The sequence below is a fragment of the Oncorhynchus tshawytscha genome, linkage group LG17, assembly GCF_018296145.1.
Source record: "Oncorhynchus tshawytscha isolate Ot180627B linkage group LG17, Otsh_v2.0, whole genome shotgun sequence".
In the NCBI taxonomy this organism is placed as follows: Eukaryota; Metazoa; Chordata; class Actinopteri; order Salmoniformes; family Salmonidae; genus Oncorhynchus; species Oncorhynchus tshawytscha.
In genome coordinates this window covers 12,615,571-12,637,515 of record NC_056445.1, presented here as the reverse complement: position 1 = coordinate 12,637,515, position 21,945 = coordinate 12,615,571, and the positions used below count along the sequence as shown (strand labels likewise).

The 21,945-nt window shown below is 43.1% G+C and overlaps 1 protein-coding gene across 2 annotated transcripts in view; it reads left to right on the top strand.

The window, feature by feature from the left end:
• LOC121839772 (conserved oligomeric Golgi complex subunit 5-like) overlaps positions 1-21,945 on the top strand; it is a 65,676-nt gene that overhangs the window by 24,137 nt on the left and 19,594 nt on the right. Inside the window, exon 3 of one of the 2 annotated variants that reach the window (XM_042300193.1) lies at positions 14,296-14,464. The exons of the other annotated variant lie outside the window; for it this stretch is intronic. Coding sequence (XP_042156127.1) covers positions 14,296-14,464 — 169 coding nt within the window. The remainder of the gene's footprint in view (positions 1-14,295; positions 14,465-21,945) is intronic. 2 annotated transcript variants of the gene reach the window in all.

Below are 21,945 nucleotides of genomic sequence, written 5' to 3'. Positions count from 1 at the left end.
ATTAAAATAGTTTTTTGTTGAAATCTTGATGATTTTACAGTATATATTTTTTTACCCCAAAAATATTCAGTCGTGGGCCAGTTTTGGGAGGTCTGTAGCCCACTGCTCTTGTGTGTCTGTAGCCTAAGTGGCACTAGCTCCACAGACAGACATGACACCTATCAAGCCTGTGTTGTTCAGTAATGGCTATTTTCTCCACGTAAGCTCTGGAACACAGTCATTAGGATTCACATTCCACAGATTGGCCCGGTTTCAGTACTGAAATTGGGATGTCAATGTCAGGCAGAGGATAATGATGTCATATTTTGGCAGGAAATGGACAAATTAAAGAGGAGCTGTCTCTGTCTCAACTCCGAGGCTTCAGAGCACATACTGTTTTCTTCAGAGGGTGTTTTCCGCTGGTGCCGGTGTCACTAGATTGAAGGAAGACATCTCGGAAATGTGCCAAAGGTCTATTTTTTTTTTAAATTCAAAATTATCTCTGTCGCTTTCTGTCTCCCCCCTCCCCCTCTCTCTCACTCTTTGTATCTTTCTCCCTCTCTTTGTCGCCATGCCAGTCTGTGTGTTTGCACTCTCTAGAAGACCGGGCTCGGCAACTGTGGCGAGTGTAATGGTACTTGAACCCTAGGGGACTTTTGGCCAATCATCGGTTGTTATACACCTGTCTGATAGGACAGACATAATTACCCTCAATCCATTAGTCACACTAGCCTGGTTGCCAGATCCGACTGTTTAATCTAACTCTTTTGTTGATTTGAATGCCAAATGACACTGTGAATGACAATGGAGTTGGCTAATTTATGAACAATATCTGGCAACATGACCAGGTTAGATTGGATGCAGCCTGTAGGGAATAAACAGCTCTGGAAAAAATTTAAGAGACCACTGCAAAATGATCAGTTTCTATGGTTGTACTATTTATAGGTATGTTTTTGGGTATAATTTACATTTTTGTTTTATTTTATAAACCACTGACAACATTTCACCCTAATTAAAAATAAAAGTATTGTCATTTAGAACATTTATTTGCAGTAAATGACAACTGGTCAAAATAAGAAAAGATGCAGTGTTGTCAGACCTCGAATAATGCAAAGAAAATAAGTTCATATTCATTTTTAAACAACACAATACTAATGTTTTAACTTAGGAAGAGTTCAGAAATCAATTGCGTCTTGGCATGCTCTCCACCAGTCTTTCACATTGATGTTGGGTGACTTTATGCCACTCCTGGGTGTAAAAATTCAAGCAGCTCAGCTTTGTTTGATGGCTTGTGACCATCCATCTTCCTCTTGATCACATCCCAGAGGTTTTCAATGGGTTTCAGGTCTGGAGATTGGGCTGGCCATGACATGGTCTTGATCTGGTAGTCCTCCATCCACACCTTGATTGAAGTGGCTGTGTGGCATGGAGCATTGTACTGCTGGAAGAAAACGATTCCAGCCTTGTTGAAGCACCCCCAAGATCATCACCGATCCTCCACCAAATTTCACAGTGGGTGCGTGGCACTGTGGCTTGTAGGCCTCTCCAGGTCTCACATCAGGCAGATTTGTCTTTGTGAAGGACGCATGAATTAAGCCACGTACAAGGTTGTCCTGGAAGAAAACTTGCTTCCTTCTGCTCTGACAATGTTCCCGACCCTGAGGATTGGTTTTTCCAGCAGGATAATGCTCCATGCCACAAGTTTTGTGGACTACTAATGACCATCAGCCGGATCACAGCGTGGAGAAGCCTAATTACCGTGACTAAACGGTCACGTGGAATTTGACTGCCATCATGATTCATGACTACCGGTGTGGCCATTTAATACGGTCACAATAACAGCCCATGTCACATCTGGAGGAAACCTGGCATCGTCCCTACAGTGAAGCATGGTGGTGGCAGCATCATGCTGCGGGGATGTTTTGAACGGAGCAAAGTACAGAGATATTCTTGATGAAAACCTGCTCCAGTGTGCTCAGGACCTCAGACTGGGGGGAAGGTTCACCTTTCAACAGGAAAACCACACTAAGCACGCAGCCAAGATAACACAGGAGTGGCTTTGGGACATGTCTCTTGAGTGGACCAGCCAGAGCCCGGACTTGAACCCGATCTAACATCTTTGGAGAGACCTGAAAATAGCTGTGCAGGAACGCTCCCCACCCATCCCGACAGAGCTTGAGAGGATGTGCAGAGAAGAATGGGAGAAACTCCCCAATAGCAGTGTGCCAAGCTTGTAGCATCCTACCCAAGAAGACTGCAAACATTGCAAACACACATACTCTAGGGCTGCACGATATGTGCAGAAAATCAAATTGCACATTTCTTTTTGCCAAATATTGTGTTGGCCATTACACTTGCGATATAGATCAAAACACTTGGTCATCTGTTGGAATCATAGAAATCGAAATATTTATATTAAGAAACAAAGTGAAAAGCAGCATCATTCTTGCTTTGTACAATTCGTTGACTGCATTTGACCTAACAGAACAGCATGCAAACTAACAAATGGAGGAAGCTACAAAAACAGATAAATGAGTGTTCTGTCAATCACCGCATTCTTATCGGCAGACTCAACAGCCTTGGTTTCTCAAATGACTGCCTCGCCTGGTTCACCAACTACTTCTCAGATAGAGTTCAGTGTGTCAAATTGGAGGGCCTGTTGTCCGTACCTCTGGCAGTCTCTATGGGGGTGCCACAGGGTTCAATTCTTGGGCCGACTCTTTTCTCTTTATACATCAATTATTGTCGCTCTTGCTGCTCGTGATTCTCTGATCCACCTCTACACAGACGACATCATTCTGTAAAGTTCTGTCCCTTCTTTGGATATTGTGTTAGCAAACCTCCAGAATAGCTTCAACGCCATACAACACTCCTTCCATGGCCTCCAACTGCTCTTAAATGCAAGTAAAACTAAATGTATGCTCTTCAACCGATCGCTGCCCACATCCGCCTGCCCGTCTAGCATCACTGACTATCCTACCGATCCTTGACTTCAGCAATGTCATTTACAAAATAGCCTTCAACACTCTACTCAGCAAATTGGATGCAGTCTATCACTGCGACGTGTATGCTCTCGCTGGCTGGCCCTCACTTCATACTCGTTGCCAAATCCACTGGCTCCAGGTCATCTATAAGTCTTTGCTAGGTAAAGCCCTGCCTTATCTCAGTTCACTGGTCACCTTAGCAGCACCAATCCATAGCACGCGCTCCAGCAGGTATATTTCACTGGTCATCCCCAAAGCCAATTCCTCATTTGGCTGCCTTTCCTTCCAGTTCTCTGCTGCCAATGACTGGAACGAATTGCAATAATCACTGAAGCTGGAGACTCATATCTCCCTCACTAATTTTAAGCATCAGCTGTCAGAGCAGCTTACCGATCATTGCACCTTTACATAGCCCATCTGTAAATAGCCCACCCAACTACCTCATCCCCATATTGTTATTTATGTTTTTGCTCCTTTGCACCCCAGTATCTCTACTTGCACATCTATCACCAGTGTTTAATTGTTAAATTGTAATTATTTCACCACTACGCCCTATTTATTGCCTACCTCCCTAATCTTACTACATTTGCACACACTGTATATAGACTTTTCTATTGTGTTATTGACTGTCGGTTTGTTTATCCCATGTGTAACTCTGTTGTTTACGTTGCACTGTTTTGCTCTATCTTGGCCAGGTCTCAGTTGTAAATGAGAATTTGTTCTCAACTAGCCTACCTGGTTAAGTAAAGGTGAAATAAAAATACATTCTGAGTGGCATTTCAAAACTATTGCATGCAATATGGATCCCTTGCGATTTTTATGTGAATTGGATGAATTGTGCAGCCCTAACACCCATAAATGTTTGATGCTGCTACTAATATTGCTACCCCATATCCAACCCTGTCCCCTGATTCTGCTACAGGCTGCTGTTTGCCTGGGTTTCTCTACCTTTTCCCTATTTCAGGTGTGTATGTGTGCATGTGCATTACCAATCAGCAGTAGGGACTGCTGGGAGAGAGTGTGATGAGAGGGTGTAGCTGTGCCAGAGCCTGTCACTGCTGACCAGTCCACTGTGCACTCGCTGTGGGTCTAGATCAGTGTGTGTGTGTGTGTCCAGTTCCAGCCATATTGACTATGTGTGTCGTGGCTGTAGATCAGTGCACCATGGCAAGAGATAATGGGGCAGAAACAGCCGGTCAGGGCTCAGTGTTTAGTCTGCAACTGTAGGAGAAAGAAAGATAGCGAGGGATGAGGTGAGTGAGCAGTCCGTGACTGGGAGGCTGGGAGCTAGCCTGTGGGCTTTCACCTGATCAAACTCGAGTAACTGACACAAGAATTTAAAATTCCAAAAACAATGAATTCAGCAGTATTGATTTTGTTATGTTTGAGCAAAATAACACATTAGCCATGGAAAAATGCATAGAATTGTAGGAAATTTGCTTTAAAACTGCAAGATTGTATCTCAGCACCATGACAAAATGTATAGAATTGTTGGAAATTTGCTCTAAAACTTCAAAAATGTCTCTCAGCTCCGTGGAGAAATGTGTGGAACTGCAGGAAATCATCTTAAAATCCGCACCCATTGCCACCACGCCACCTGCCACGCCCACCACATAAGCCCCCTTTTTATGTTTTATTTTTACTTTGTTTTTATTGAGGAACACAAAGAAAGTATAAAGTAAAATAACAACAATAAAGATCTGGCAGTTACAGCGCACATCATACATTCATCAGATTAGTTACATTGACATCATCTTTGAACGAGACAATTTTCACGTACGAAACCCGTTTTTCCCAGTATTCCTGACCTCTCTCCTCTTGAGTTCTTAAAGCAAAGGTCATATGCTCCTTATGGTGTATTTCTTTAATAACATCTATTCATTATGTCACGGTCTTTTTGTAGCCATTTCCTAGTGATAGCCTTTTTACTGGTTGCCAGTAGGATCTTCAAGAGGTACTTTTCTCTAGTGTGTTATCAGGTATTTCACCATAGTACAAAGAAATGAATGTTTGTTATATGTCAAATCCCATTATTTTTCCAATGTTAGATCTTATTTCTCCCCAGTAAGTTTCAATTGCGGGGCAGGACCAAAAGATATGGGAGTAATCCACCCTTGATAGCCCACATACTCTCCAACAAGGGTGTAGGGAGCCAGTCTGTTTGGATTTCAGTTTAGGTGTTCTGAAGACCGTATAATGTTCTTCCAACAGAATTCTCTCCATGACCTTGGAGCTTTGTTGAGTCTCTAATATGTTCAACCATGTTTTATCAGTTATTTCAATGTCAAGTTCCTCTTCCCATTTCTTTTTAATATCGTTTGTAGAATGTTTCTTTGAGGATTGAATCCCTAAGTAAAGATTTGAAACAGTTTTTTTTTGTTACTCCCCAAGTTGTATGCATTAGTGAATACTTGGATACATTTTGAGGTGTTCGAGGGTCAATCACTTTTTTCTCCCTGAACTTCTTAAGGTATAGGGGCAGCATTTTCACTTTTGGATAAATAGCGTGCCCAATTTCAACTTCCTGCCACTCATGCCAAGAATATAAGATATGCATATTATTAGTAGATTTGGATAGAAAACACTCTGAAGTTTTTTAAAACTGTTTGAATCATGCCTGTGAGTATAACAGAACTTATGTAGCAGGCAAAACCCAGAGGACTAACCATTCAGAATTTTTTTTTTTAGGTCTCTGTCTGTTCAGTGAGTTCTCATTGGGAAACGATATTTCTTAGGCACTTGTTTGCAGTTCCTACCGCTTCCACTGGATGTCACCAGTCTTTGGAATTTGGTTGAGGTTATTCCTTTGTGCAATGAAGAAGTACGGCCATCTAGGAACTGTGTAACACTGTTGAGAGTTGCGCAAGACTTGAAAAGTAGCGTTGGTTTGTTGTCTTCCTGTTTTGAACACAGATGGACCCGTCTTCAATTTTATCGATTATTTACTTTCAAAAATACCTGAAGTTCTATTACAAAAGTAGTTTGAAATGTTTTGGCAAAGTTTACAGGTAACTTTTGAAATATTTTGTAGTGACGTTGCGCAAATTGGAAGCTGTTTTTTCTGGATCAAACGCGCCAAATAAATGGACATTTTGGATATATATGGACGGAATAAATCGAACAAAAAGACCAATTGTGATGTTTATGGGACATATTGGAGTGCCACCAAAAGAAGCTCGTCAAAGGTAAGGCATGATTTATATTTTATTTCTGCGTTTTGTGTAGCGCCTGCAGGGTTGAAATATGCTACTCTCTTTGTTTACTGTTGTGCTATCATCAGATAATAGCTTCTTATGCTTTCGCCGAAAAGCCTTTTTAAAATCTGACATGTTGGTTGGATTCACAACGAGTGTAGCTTTAATTTAGTATCTTACATGTGTGATTTAAAGAGAGATTTTTATCGGATCTTAGTGGTAGAATTGAAACAATCAAATGAACGTCCTGCCGAGGTTACTGTATTTGTTCCAGCCACTGCCCGTAGAAATCCCGCCTTTCATGAACGTTTGATTTTTATAGTCATTTATTTGAATTTGCTGCACTGCATTTTCCCTGGCTTTTGGCCAAGTGGGACGCTTGCCTCCCCTATCCTAGAGAGGTTAGTAACCTCTCTGGGATATGTGGGAAGCTAGCGTCCCACCTGGCCAAAAGCCAGAGAAAATGCAGAGCGCAAAATTCAAATAAATTACTATAAAAATCTAACTTTCATGAAAGGCGGGATTTCTACGGGCAGTGGCTGGAACAAATACAGTAACCTCGGCAGGACGTTCATTTGATTGTTTCATTTCTACCACTAAGATCCGCAGGAAGTGAATTCCACCTGTCCAGGTCATCATATATTTTCTTGTTGATGTGATCGTAATTCATGTCATATGGTTTGGGTGTATCTTTTGGTAGGTTTACTACATTTAATGGATGAAGAGGTCCAGTGGAAGTTCTACCTACTCTCTTCAGCTCTTCCTGTGAGGTATAATTATATACTAGGGCTTGGGTCTTGTGTACGTTAAGCACATATCCTGGATATTTTCCAAATGTTTGTAAAACATCCATCAATCTAGGTACACTTGAGCCTGGGTCTTTAAGGAGTAACAGAACGCCATCAGCATACATGCACATCTTATGTCCACTGCCACTTATTGTTATTCCCTCTAAAGTTGGGTCCTGTCTTATTGCCTGTGCTAATGGTTCTAGGTACAAGGAGAAGAGTGTGGGTGAAAGATTACAGCCTTGTCTTGCCCCTCGCTCTAATTTTATCGTTCGTGACAAATGTCCATTATCTTTATTCTAGCGGTCGGACATGAATACAGTGTTTTGATGCACTGATTCACTTCTTGTTGAAACCAAATCTTTCCATACCTTGGAATAGATAATCCCATCCCACTGAATCAAATGCCTTTTCTGCATCTAGACTGATTAATGTAGCACTTGTATAGCACTTCTTTTGGCTGTTATTGATTCATATAGTTTATAATCCGTGTTAAGAATTGCAATAGGTCTATAGGAACTGCATTCCTTCTTATCTTTACACTCTTTTGGGATTACAGATATGATAGCTTCTCTCCACGATGGTGGTAGACCCCCCCCTCCCTCAGAGTCCAGTTAAAACAGGCCTGAAGTAGAGGTGTTAGTGTTGTTCTCTGAAGGCTTTGAACCATTCTGAAGGGAAGCCGTCAGTGCCTGGAGATTTCTTTGCTTTTAGATGAGATATTGCATTGTTAATTTCCTCAGTAGTTATTTCTGAAGTAAGTCTATCATTTTGCTCTGTGCCAATCGAGGGGAGATCAAGGGAGTTAAAAAAAATGCTCTATTGTCTGCATCTGCCTTCTCTGGTTGCTTGTACATATTTGTGTAATATGATTCAAATGCATTCTGTATCTCATCCAATTTGCATGTAATCTTCTTTGTTTTGGGCTCTTTTATTTTGAAAATGATATTCTGTGCTTGTTGTTTCCTGAGTCTCTCTGCTAGTAATTCTGTTGCCGTTTGAGCCTGCTTCATAATATCATTGCTTCAGGAACCTGAGCTTTTTCTCTACTTCTTCACTATACATCTGGTCAATTTCCTGTTTTACCTTTTGAATCTCTCGTAATATAAGAGGGTCTTTGCAATGACTAAATCATTCCAAGTTTCCTGTAATTTCAGCAGTTTCTGTGCTTTAATCTTTTTCTTGAGAGATGATGTGGCGATGATCTTCCCTCTAATAACCGCCGTAGCTGCATCCCACAATGTAGCAGGAGATACATCCCCGTTATCGCTATTCTCCAGATAGACGTTCAATTCTGTCTTTATTGATTCCATGAATGCTGGATCATTCAGCATGCTTGTATTAAGCCTCCATAGAGTATTTATTGGTTTGCTATCAAGGTGTAGAGTAAGGTAAACGATGATCTGATAAGTCGCTCTGGCCCGATCCTACAATCCTTAAGCCTGTGTCAATCTGCATTGTACATGAAAATGTATGGCTGAGTAAATAGTATATTCCCTATCTGTCATGTGAATGTCACGCCATACATCAAGCATTCCTGAATCCTGTAATATCCTATCTCACTTTTTAGCAACTAGGCTAATTTTCCTATTTTGATTTGTGCCGTGCGATTTTTGAGTTTAAAATCATGTTAAATCCCCTCCACAGATAAGAGTGCCAGAGTTTTCTGTGGCAATTAAATCAAACACCTTCCTGTAGAAGACCATGTCACTCCCTGGGGTGGCGTGTATACATTAAATAATGTAACTTCCTTGTTATCCATTTAATAGCTATACATCTACCCTCCTTGTCTTTTATTTCTGATATGAACTCAAAATAAACTGAATGTGGGATCAAGATTGCAACTCCCCTTCTATTCATTTTGTAAGAAGTAAAACAAAGTATTCCTATATCCCATTTTCTTGAGTTTCTCATGTTCAGGTGTGGATAAGTGAGTTTCCTGACAGAATGGTATGTCAACTCTCTCCCGTTTCATCTTTGCTATTACCTTACTTCTCTTGATGGCACTCCCCAGTCCGTTTACATTGAGACTTATGACCTTAAATTCCCTAATGATGCATCAATATAAAAAAACAAACACCTGTGCACCATAACTGCCAGCTTAACATGAGCCTCAAAAAGAACGAAAAATCAAGAACGTTAAAAAAGTCGACCAAAGTGGGAAAATCGAAATCTTTTTTTGACAGACACACAAATGCGTACACACACACCCCAGCATTACTCCGTTCGGAATCATTAAACCTCACTGAGGTCACATCACTGGCAACAACACGGATTACCCCTGTGATGACCTCATTGACTGACCCTCTTTGATGACCTCACCCAGTCTGCCTGTTTACTGATGATGGACAGGATTGCAGAGTGTTCTTATATTATGTCACTCGGTGTTAATCACAGTACCTCATGTCCCTTTGACCTCTGAGTGTCTTTTCTCTCCTTCGTTTCATCCCTCTCTTCTCCCCCTCACTCATGGCCCCATACTGAGAGAGCTGATTTTAGTGTGTTCTGCGTGTGGTCATCTGAGTTCAGGGGTCATCCGGTAGAAGGCTGCGTGCAACCTACTGCAGCTGGCTGGCTGTGTCTCCGCACGTGCATATATTTGGCCAAGCTGAACACAGTTGAAATCTCTTCACTGAAAGGCATGTGAAACAAAATTGTGTATTTCCCTCTTAATAAAACATGGAGATAGTGTGATAATCTGGCTGGTGAGATCTAATGCACTAGGCCCCTCTTTAGACCCTGGAGCTGGAGCCTCCTGTCTCTTCCTGTTGTTCACTGTCCCACTGGGAGGGTGTCCAAGCCACCCCTCACACACACACACTTCCTGTTGCTGTGGAGAGAGCATGTGTTTATGTGTTGCTGTCTGAGGGCTTTTGGGAAGCCATGGGAAAGGACTGAGTGCCAAGAAACACTGGGGGTGACCTTCAAGCAGTGCGGAGGTCACATGTACACACACAAACACACATATGTGCTCTGCTGGGCAAAGAAACATCTAAACATCTCTATCTTATTCCTCTTTGTCTATTTCACACCTCTGCTTTGGCAGCAAATTCACACTGAGGTTTATGTTAGCAGTTACACACAAACAAGTGTGGAAACGGGTTCTGTGTCGTCCATGTGTCCCTGGTGTCCAGAGAGCTATTTTAGCTCTCCACTCTGAAACTGGTTCTCAGAAACCTAGGTTAAAAAATAGCCATTAGGAGAGAGGCTGACTCCAACTGTACCCAGTCCCTGTCTAGTCTCTCTCTGCCCTTTCTCTTCCCTAATCCTTGTGTCCCCTTGTGTGTGGATTGTTTTGGCGTTCCCGGCCCTTTGACTAACAAACACATTCTCTATCCTCTCATCCATCTGACAGTGAGACAACAGAAGGGAAGCTCTGTGTATGGAACCAATGAGAACTCATGGTACAGTTGCTACAGTCTGTCCAATCACAGGCGGGCAGAGACAACAATGATCATTTGCCTCTCGTCGTTAAACAGTGCACTAGTTTTAACCCTTTCTCTGGTCAACATAAGGAAAAATGGGTTTTTATCTGAGTGAGTGTGACACTGTCACAATAATGACTCTGACTGCGCCAGTGTTAGAGCTATTCTCTTCAGCTTTATCTATGCACTTAAAACCGTGGGCTGTGATTTGTCTTTGCCAGCCATCCACACTGACATTTACTGGATGCTTTATGGTAGCATTGACTCTCTCTCGCTAAATGGCTTTCACACCTGTAGTACTGTAGTAGTAGCCTACACGCTCACTGTCACGCTGTGGTGTCCTGGATGGTTGCATTTTCTCTGGAAACGTGGACAATCCAATGTCATTTCACGCTCTCTCTGTCATCGCTATTGATGTTACTTGCAGGCTTCCTCCTTTCCCTTTGAAAGTGAAGCGAGGAATCATCGTTGCTCCTGCTGCATTGTGTTCTTGTGAAGGCCTTTTTTAAGAGGTTCACATATTGATGGAGCCAGAGAGCTGATGCATATATAGCAGAAGTGAATTTAGATAGCCTTCCAATTTGTGCTAAATAAGCTATCCCAAGAAATTGTCTCCTCACTCTCTCGCTCTCTCTTTCTCATTCCTCCCTTCTAATTTAAAAGTGGAGGTTCTCAGGACAAGAACAATCTCTCTCTCTATTTGTCGCCTCCTTCTTATCAGCTGTGAAGTGAATTGCAGGTTTTGTGAAATTGTTTCAGCATCCTCTCCCCTCCTAGCGAGCTTCCAGTCGGCCATATTGAATCACAGCTAATGTTTCTTATCAGAAGTCCCTTTCTCCCATTGTAATGGCTAAATTGTGTTTCCAGGGTGACAGTTGGAGTTATTTTCAGTGTATTGCCTCCGTTTCCCAGGCTGTGTTGAGAAGTGTCTGCTCAGTGCTGATAAATATGGCCGACGATGAGGCAGGCTGATTGATGTGGAACCAGTAGCCTCCACTGCCTGTGAGGTAACAGCTGCCCAGAGCAATGGCACACCACAGACCCAGTTCCCAGTGTAGAAGCACCACAAGAAGCCAACAACATGCACATCATGGTGCCCGCAGTGCCATGTCAATGCCAAAGAGCCCACTGAGGACCTTGCTACCCGTCACTACCTGGCCAGTGGCCAAGCTGGAAAGGCTTGAAATACAGCATTTTCTAACCAGAATTTCTCAACAAGAAATCCCTTAGCCTACCTGGGCCATAGCCTTTTGTGGGCCCTAAACCCCCATTTATCTGGGGTACGAAAATATTTTGCCTGGAAGGTGCCCCCCCTTCCCTGTGGCGGTCCTCATCAGAGCCAGTTTCATCATAGCGCTTGATGGTTTTTGCGAATGCACTTGAAGAAACGTTCAAAGTTCTTGACATTTCCCAGATTGACTGACCTTCATGTCTTAAAGTAATGATGGACTGTCATTTCTCTTTGCTTATTGGAGCTGTTCTTGCCATAATATGGGCTATCTATAAATTATTCAGCCCCTTTACTTTCAGTGCAGCAAACTCTCTCCAGAAGTTCAGTGAGGATCTCTGAATGATCCAATGTTGACCTAAATGACTAATGATGATAAATACAATCCACCTGTGTGTAATCAAGTCTCTGTATAAATGCACCTGCACTGTGATAGTCTCAGAGGTCCGTTAAAAGCGCAGAGAGCATCATGAAGAACAAGGAACACACCAGGCAGGTCCGAGATACTGTTGTGAAGAAGTTTAAAGCCGGATTTGGATACAAAAAGATTTCCCAAGCTTTAAACATCCCAAGGAGCACTGTGCAAGCGATAATATTGAAATGGAAGGAGTATCAGACCACTGCCAATCTACCAAGACCTGGCCGTCCCTCTAAACTTTCAGCTCATACAAGGAGAAGACTGATCAGAGATGCAGCCAAGAGGCCCATGATCACTCTGGATGAACTGCAGAGATCTACAGCTGAGGTGGGAGACAAAAATTTGAAAAAATTTCAGTCTCTCGATGTGCAAAACTGATAGAGACATACCCCAAGCGACTTACAGCTGTAATCGCAGCAAAAGGTGGCGCTACAAAGTATTAACTTAAGGGGGCTGAATAATTTTGCACGCCCAATTTTTCAGTTTTTGATTTGTTAAAAAAGTTTGAAATATCCAATAAATGTCGTTCCACTTCATGATTGTGTCCCACTTGTTGTTGATTCTTCACAAAAAAATACAGTTTTATATCTTTATGTTTGAAGCCTGAAATGTGGCAAAAGGTCGCAAAGTTCAAGGGGGCCGAATACTTTCGCAAGGCACTGTATATACATTTTAAGGACGCAATCTATATTTAGTTTGTTTTTACTCCTGTCCTTCTTCTACCCTCAACCTCTCCCATCTATTTCTGATGTCCATTCAGTTTTATATCTATTTGCCATATTTTTTATTTGTGCTGTTTTACAAAAGTTCTTAACGTGTATACATTTTACGGACTCAACTCATGTATAATTTACTATCTTGTTATTGGTCCCACCCTTCAGCTCCATTCAACTCCTCCCATCTACCTCAACACCATCCATATTGGATTCATATTTGCCATGTATTTTCCAACAGTGCTGTGATGTTTCACAAAAGTTCGCAATCTTTCTATTCTCGTAGTTTCTACAGATTGTAAAATGTTTTGTTGTTGCTAAAAGTAATTTTAGGTTATTGATCAATTGACTATCACTTTTCAGATCACCCAGTAGTGCTATCTGCAGAGTTAGCTCTAGGTAAATGTTGCCATTCTTCAGCCATTCCTGGACCTGTGACCAAAAACAAGCTGCATTTGGACAGTACCAAAATAAATGACTCTGTTGGTAAGTTAGTCTACCCAGCTAATTGAGTGACTGACATAACAAGATGGAAATCGCTGATGCACAACCAATTTTCGAAATTGCACCTTGTATATTCTATTCTAACGCTCGACAGTACGATGAAACCCTGACTTAGCCCCCCCCCAAAAATGTAATAATATATACTTATCTTTTGGGGGTGGACAACCACCTATGACGCTTATGCCTAGGGCTGGCCCTGGGGGCTGCCCCACACACACTTCTTGCCTGAAACACATGCGCGCGCGCACACACACACACACACACACACACACAGGGCCCGGCACACTATGGATTTGTATTTTAGTTGTGTCTGTGAGTGGATTGTCTTTGGATTAGATATTCTGCTGTCCAATCTCTTCTCCCTGGCCAGTCTGCTAACTGACTTCTCACACTGGGGAGCACAGTGCTCAGTGCAGAGCAGGGAGTCTAGACAAACAGACAATAACACCTGAAATAGCTTTTATATCTGCCTGCCTGCTCTCTCCTTTTGGACTGAAATGGTAGCATAAGCTTTCCCCACCTTTGTCGCTGGTTCACATGAACTTTTGTAGCGGGGTTTTGAAAGATACAACTGTATATTGTTTTTTAACACAATGTGTTGTAGAAGGGACTGAAGGTGTTTGTGTGGGTCTTAATGAGTCTTAATGAATGTTACCGAGGGGTTAATTGGATCAACTCATCTGCATAGAACATCTGGCTGACACACACACTAATATACACACGCGTGTTTAAAAGTCCTCATGTACTGCTACTTTTCCTATTGACTGCAGTTCCACCTGTTTTCGATGTAAACAGCTGTGTGCTTCTTCCTGTCGTGTTTTCCCCTTGACTTTCACTCTCCTCTCGCTTCCTCTCTTCTCAAATCAATACTGTAGAAGACTGTATTGTAGGAGGCTGTGGTTTTCTATCGAAATGAACAATAAATCACACTGAATGTCATATTGTCAAATGTCGGAGGGTGTTTTTCTAGATCTCAGGCAAATGTCTGAAGGTGTACATATGCATGCACGCGCACACACACACACACCCTCTAATACCCTGTTCTCCTGTCTCGCTCTGCAGAATACCTGTCCCAGGGGGTGGATCTGTCTGATCAGCAGAGCCAGACTGGAGGTGGAGAACCAGGCCAGGAGACTACTGGAGCAGGGGGTGGATCTGTCTGATCAGCAGATCCAGACTGGAGGTGGAGAACCAGGCCAGGACACTACTGGAGCAGGGCATGGAAACACAAGTAGGGGACACACACAGTCAAATCTAATTTTATTTGTCACATGCGCCAAATACAACAAGTGTAGACTTTATCGTGAAATGCCTACTTACAAGCCCATAACCAACAGTGCAGTTCAAGAAAAGTTAAGAAAATATTTACCAAGTAGATTAAAATAAAAAGTAAGAATAAAAGTAACGAGGCTGTATACAGGGGGCACCAGTACCGAGTCAGTGTGCGGGGGTACAGGTTAGTTGAGGTAATCTGTACATGTAGGTGGGGGTAAAGTGACTACATAGATAATAAACAGCGAATAGCAGCAGTGTACAAAAAGGGAGGGGGTTCAATGTAAATTGTTCGGTGGCGATTTACTAATTGTTCAGCAGTCTTATGGCTTGGGGGTAGAAGCTGTTGAGGAGCCTTTTGGTCTTAGACTTGGCGCTCCGGTATCGCTTGTCGTGCGGTAGCAGAGAGAGCAGTCTATGACTTTGGTGACTGGAGTCTCTGACAATTTTATGGGCTTTCCTCTGACATCGCCTATTATGTAGGTCCTGGATGGCAGGAAGCTTGGCCCCAATGATGTACTGGGCTGTACGCACTACCCTCTGTAGCGCCTTATGGTCAGATGCCAAGCAGTTGCCATACCAGGCGATGATACAACCAGTCAGGATGCTCTCAATGGTGCATCTGTAGAACCATTTGAGGATATGGGGACCCATGCCAAATCTTTTCAGTCTCCTGAGGGGGAAAAGGTGTTGTCGTGCCCTCTTCACAACTGTCTTTGTGTGTTTGTACCATGATAGTTCGTTGGTGATGTGACAACCAAGGAATTTGAATTTCTCGACCCGCTCCACTACAGGCCATCGATGTTAATGGGTGCCTGTTTAGCATGTCTTTTCCTGTAGTTCACGATCAGCTCCTTTGTCTTTCTCACATTGAGGGAGAGGTTGTTGTCCTGGCACCACACTGCCAGTTCTCTGACCTCCTCCCTATACCCTGTCTCATCATTGTCGGTGATCAGTCTGGCTCTTCCCCCACTGTTGTGTCGTCAGCATACTTAATGATGGTGTTGGAGTCGTGTTTGGCCACACAGTCGTGAGTGAACAGGGAATAAAGGAGGGGACTAAGTACACACCCCTGAGGGGCCCCAGTGTTAAGGATCTGCGTGGCGGATGTGTTCTTGCCTACTCTTACCACCTGGGGGCGGCCCGTCAGGAAGTCCAAGATCCAGTTGCAGAGGGAGGTGTTTAGTCCCAGAGTCCTTAGCTTAGTGATGAGCTTTGAGGGCACTATGGTGTTGAACGCTGATCTGTAGTCAATGAACAGCATTCTCACATAAGTGTTCCTTTTGTCCAGGTGAGAAAGGGCAGTGTGGAGTGCAATTGAGGATTGCTTCATCTGTGGATCTGTTGGGGCGGTATGCGAATTGGAGTGGGTCCAGGGTTCCCGGGAGGATGCTGTTGATGTGAGCCATGACCACCCTTTTAATGCACTTCATAGTTACCGACGTGAGTGCCACGGGGCGGTAATCATTTAGGCAGGTTACCTTTGCCTCCTTGGGCACAGGGACTATGGTGGTCTGCTTGAAACATGTAGGAATTACATGCGGTCAGGGAAAGGTTGAAATTGTCAGTGAAGACACTTGACAGTTGGTCCGCGCATGCTTTGAGTACACGTCCTGGTAATCCGTCTGGCCCAGCGACTTTGAATGTTGACTTGTTTAAAGGTTTTGTTCACATCGGCTACCAAGAACGTTATCACACAGTCATCCAGAACAGCTGGTGCTCTCGTGCATGCTTCAGTGTTGCTTGCCTCAAAGCGAGCATAAAAGCCATTTAGCTCATCTGGTAGGCTTGCTTCACTGGGCAGCTCGCGCCTGGGTTTCCCTTTGTTGTCGTTTTCAAGCCCTGCCACTTCCGGCGAGCGTCAGTGCCGGTGTAGTAGGATTCAACCCTAATCCTGTATTGACGCTTTGCTTGTTTATTGTTCCTCTGAGGGCACAGCGCGATTTCTTTTAAGTGTCCGGATTAGCCTACAAAGAAAATGCTAAATAGTTTTCACATATTTTTTGCCATTTGGCCAAAACGAGAATTCACTGTAGCCTTAAACAAGCATGCTCAAGATGGGTTTCCGTTGGGTAATATATGACCCGGTGTGGCCCAGCTGACGCTGAGTTCCAGTGATGACTCCCACTGAGATGCCTTGGCCTGTAGCACACTCACTGTGAGGACCAGATGGTCATCACTGATCTACCTCTCTCTGTCTCCCCCCATCTCCCACTCTCAATCCCTCTCTCTCTCTCTTTCTCTCTCTACCTCTACTTCTCTACCCCCACTCTCTATCTTTCACTCTACCCCCTCTGCCTCTCTTCGCCCTCTACTTCTCTACCCACTCTATCTCTCACCCTACCCCCTCTGCCTCTCTTCCCCCTCTCTTTCTCTCAACAACTCTTCCTGCTCTCTATACCTCCCCCCTTTATCTCTTCCCCCTCAAACTTTCTCTCTCTCGATCTCTTTCTCTCTTCCCCCTCTGTTTTGCTCTACTCTCCCACCTCTCTCACTCTCAATTTCAATTCAATTAATTAAATTTGCTTTATTGGCATGACGTAACAATGTACATTTTGCCAAAGCTTACTTTGGATATTTACAGTATTAAAATAATAATAATCAATATTGTCAACGGGACAACAGTAACAACAACCACCAAGGGTCAAAATAACTATTTAACAATAGCAATATAGAGGACATGTGCATTTTGGTTGGTCTGTCAGACACTGTCCCTCATCTTATGGCAGGCAGCAATATAATGCGCTGCCAACCCACAGCTCTCTGCATCCTCCCCCATCAGAGAGGTCTTTGAAACCTTCAATAAGGGTTTAAAATGTATTTTTGACATCTTGTCAGGAAATGCAGCTCTGTCTCAGGTTCTGCTGTGGTGTAGTGGTTTCACACCTTAGAGAAACCTTGACAAAGTACAGGCTCAGTGAGCCCAGCCTTGCCATTGAGAAGGGTAGACACAGGAAAACCTGACTCCCTGTATTGGAAAGGCTGTGCTCACTGAGCCTGTACTTTGTCAAGGTTTTTCTAAGGTTTTGATCAGTAACCATGGTCAAATAGTTAGCCACGGTATACTGTCGAGCTAGGGCCAGATAGCGCTGCATTTTGGGCCAGATAGCACTGCAATATCGTTTTTTTTGGACTGTGTTGTAATTTGGTTTATTCTGATTGATTGGTTGTTCTGGTCCTGATCCTTCAGTGTGTTAGTAGAACAGGTTTGTGAACTCAGCCCCAGGAACAGCTGGATGATGGGACTCTTTATTTATTTTAGATTTTTTTTGGCTCAGCTCTTGTCATTGCAGTGCTTGGTAATGATATGAGAGGGGGTCACGGTATTTGAGATGTTTCCAAAACTTAATTGCTCTTTTTTTTAGTTTTATTATTAGTGCATATTGGCCTAATTCTGCCCTGCATGCATTGTTTGTAGTTTTCCTCTGGACATGTAGGAGAATTTTATATAACTCTTCATGCAGGGTTTCAATGGGGGTGTTTGTCCCATTTAGTGAAATCTTGTCTTGCACTGCCATGAAGTGCAATTGGTTCAGTGCAATTGGTTCAATGACACAATTTTAATAGGTATTTCAATTTGAATTAGCTTTTTAATGGCATAGAATGCCCTGCGTGCTTTCTCCCTCAGTTCATTCACTGCATCATTAAGGTGTCCAGTTGAGCTTATTTTTAAACCTAAGTAATTGTAGTGTGTGCAGTACTCTATATATTTTGCACCAATTGAGAACTTTGGTTTAATTCCATGAGATCTGGATCTTCTCTGGAAAATCATTATTTTAGTCTTTTGGGGTTTTACTGCCAGGGCCCCAGGTCTGGCAGTACTGCTCTAGCAGGTCTAGGCTCTGCTGTAGGCCATGTGCTGTGGGTGACAGCAGGCATAGGTCATCTGCGAAGACAGGCATTTAACCTTTGAATTCTGGAGACTAACACCAGGGGCTGAGGATTTTCTAGAATAGTGGACAATTTGTTGATGTAAATATTGAAGAGTGCAGGGCTCAGATTGCAACCCTGGCGAAGGCCCCGCCCCTGGTTAAAGAATTCTGTTATTTTCTCTCTCTCTCTGTCATTCTGTTGGTCAGTGTACAGTTTCAGATTTAAAATCTACTTTTAGATTCACAGAGCGGATACTGGAGAGAATGCTTTTTCAATAGAGTTGAATCAATATTAACCTTCTATTAAAAATGTATTACTGGAAATGTTAGGAGTTCTCCAAGGTTAAGTCTAATTTGTCAACCCATACCCCAGCGAGCAGGTTGGCCACAGAACTATTAATAAAAAATGATTGGCAGGAAACTCACATTATATTAGACTGAGTTGGAGGCCAGGGTCCGTCCACACCCCCGTACGGCTATCGGGGAAACACGCCCTGCAGTCGGTCAAGGCTCTGAATGTAATACATATCTGATACTGACCCTCACAGCACCGCTCGGCAGCTAAAATAACACTGTCCTCGCCTGGTCCGACCTCAATTGGCCTCAGCCCTGTATGTATATCGTACCTGGAACACTGGCGTAGGGCAGTTTCTCTCCATCAATGCCAATAATAGTCAGTCCACCCTCAAAACACCAACTCACATGGGATTGTTTCATTATGCAGTGTACTATCTGCGATGTATGTGCTATTTATAAACATTTTATGAAAATTACACATCAGCCTAACAATGAAGAAGAAAGTAGTAGGCTTGAGGATACATTCAGCCACTACTGTTGAACTCAGCGGGTTTTGTCTGGCTAGTATACACAAATGTGCTGCAATATTCAAGGTAAAATAATTTATGCCTAAATCCAAATTAAATTTGGTCTAAATATATTTTTAATTTGGCCTAATTTAAATTAGGCCTAAATCTAATTTAGACTCCCCTGAAGTCCATTTTGTTTTGTGTGCAAATGTTTTCACCGGGGCCTGTAGGTCCATACTCTACTGAGTATTGCCAACCCAGACGGTCTTTCCTGAGACATTGTGCATTATATGTCCATTGCGCTTCACACAATTTAAACTCATTTTGATGCATGCAAAGATACACCAGAGATCAGGGACTGTTGATATTGCAACCACACAACTCAAACACCGGTTCACCAGTAAGAACGAAGATCACTAACCTTTTTTTTAGTGGTTAGAGCTTTGGGCCACTAACCAGAAGGTTGCTGGTTTGAATCTCCGAGCTGACAAGGTGAAAATCTGTTGTTCTGCCCCTGAGCAAGGCAGTTAATCCACTGTTCCCCGGGCGCCGAAGACGTGGATGACGATTAAGGCAGATTCAGAGGGGTTGGGTTAAATGTGGAAGACACGTTTCAGTTGAAGGCATTCAGTTGTACAACTGACTAGGTATCCCCCTTTCCCTTTCTGTTCAAGCCCTCAAGAACTGTTGTCCGCTAAATATGATCATCTGTTTGCATCTGGCAATTTATTGGTTGTCAAGTATCCTGACGACCTGTCCCCAGAGCTTCCTATACAGTTAATCTCTTTCCATAACGTGTTGTAGCCGGAAATGAAGGAGAATGAGAGGCTCAATTAAAGATGCTACAGATCTGCTGTATTTGATGCACCCCTCCCTTCTGCACAGTTTCCCTGACGTTGCTACGGCAACCAAGCTGTTTTTATCATCCCTGTAACTGTCACTTCTGCAAATAGATAGTTTTCTAAACTGAAACTCAAAAAAAGAACTACATAAGAACAATTAGGCTCTCGGTCTGATAAGAGCTTTTGAACACCTGAGTAAGTTCCACTCATTCCACTGGCTCTGTCCTAGCCTTGACCACGGGGTTTGTTCGTCGATATCCCCCTTATACTTTCAATCAGTTGAATTGTTTTATTTTTCAAGACCTGGGGCACTTTTTTTCAGTCACATTCCTGAAGCCCAAGAAACAAACACTTCGCTTTCTAGTACATATAGAAATGAAAAAGGTTACTTTTTGGAGCGTTACTTTCAAAATGATTTATTACGTAAAAATGTTTTTACATCGTGACCTGGAATGTGATCGTGTTGCAAGGTCAAACAAACTGACTCCTATTGCCGGATGCTCTGAAATCCAGGGAAACTTTTCTAGTCCTATCATGATTCCTTGTGGCCTCTCACCTGTGTGTGTAAACATTTTATGAGACATTTATTCATAGTCCTCCAATTATTGCCCTCTTTTGTTTCGTCATACCCATAAAAACACTATTCTCTTGTTCCTTTCATTTTTATTCTACTAAACCTCCCGAGGGGGACAGCTTTTTGCCTGATAAATTTAGACCCTGTTCCTCCACCCATCCATCCATCCCACCAATCCTTCCTCCGTCCTGCCTATACTAGAGGTGAAAACTCCTCTGGAGAATAGTCAAACCCTCAAGGACTTTGTTTGTCTTTTTGTTTCTACTGCTTAATAAATCATCTAATATTTATATCGACTTCTTCTGCAATTTCAGGCCTGGCTTGGCAATTTGAGAGTGAGGCACATAGATGTATGTCTGCATGGTCAGATCATCACTGTGGCACGCTATGTTGCGCAGTCCCTGGTTCTTATCAAAGCAGCTCAGATAGAAGACTAAGGCTAGGTTCCAAATGTCACCCTATTCCCTATATATGGTCAACAGTAGTGCACTATATAGCGGTCACAGTAGACCGATGCTGACAGGAATGGAGAACAGCCACCTCCAACTGCTTGTGTACCTGTACCTGTGTGTCGGTGACTGATATAGTTCTACAGAGGTATTATTCTGAAGGAGTAGGAAGTTAGGAACCTGTCTGTCCGTCCGTCCGGAGTGCAGTGCGTGGGTGCGCTTGAAACAGTCAAACTCTGCTTCCAGTTTTTTTTCTTTGTACTGTTACATTCTCCCCGCACATGGTAATTTGTTTAATTCATCAAGCATTATTATGGTTTGATGTTGAGAATGTAGTAAAGTGCTCTACTTGTTATTCACCAATGAAGAGGGAAGGGTAGCTGACAGAGGAGGGTGGAGGGTTATTTTGAGAGGGCGATTCAAGGTGAACGTGTCAAGGTCAGATTGCTATCAGACGGGCAGCAGGCCTCTCTCTCCCTCTGAGATATTCACTTATGCAGTACAGCAGACAGGCAGGCAGACAGACTTCTCAAAACTGCAGCTCAGACAAGAGTGGGAGAGAGAGACGGGCAGTGAGAAAGTGAGCGCGAGTGTGGGAGAGATGGAGGTAGAGAGTTTTAAATGCTTAATCTCCTCATCTTTCGTGTGAAGTGAGTTTCTTATTCATTACAAACTCCTCTGTTTCTCTGAACTGTAGTGTGTCTCGCTACTTCCTCACACACACACACACACACACACACACACACACACACAGAGCAGAGTGTGTAAATCCTGTCCGTTGTCATCGTGACCCAGAAAGCTGTATTCTCAGGGGGACGGTGTCCTGTTTCAGAGACTCGGGGGGGTGAGAGGAGGTCAGGAGAGAAGAGATTAGGGGGGATGCTTATAGGCCGTCTG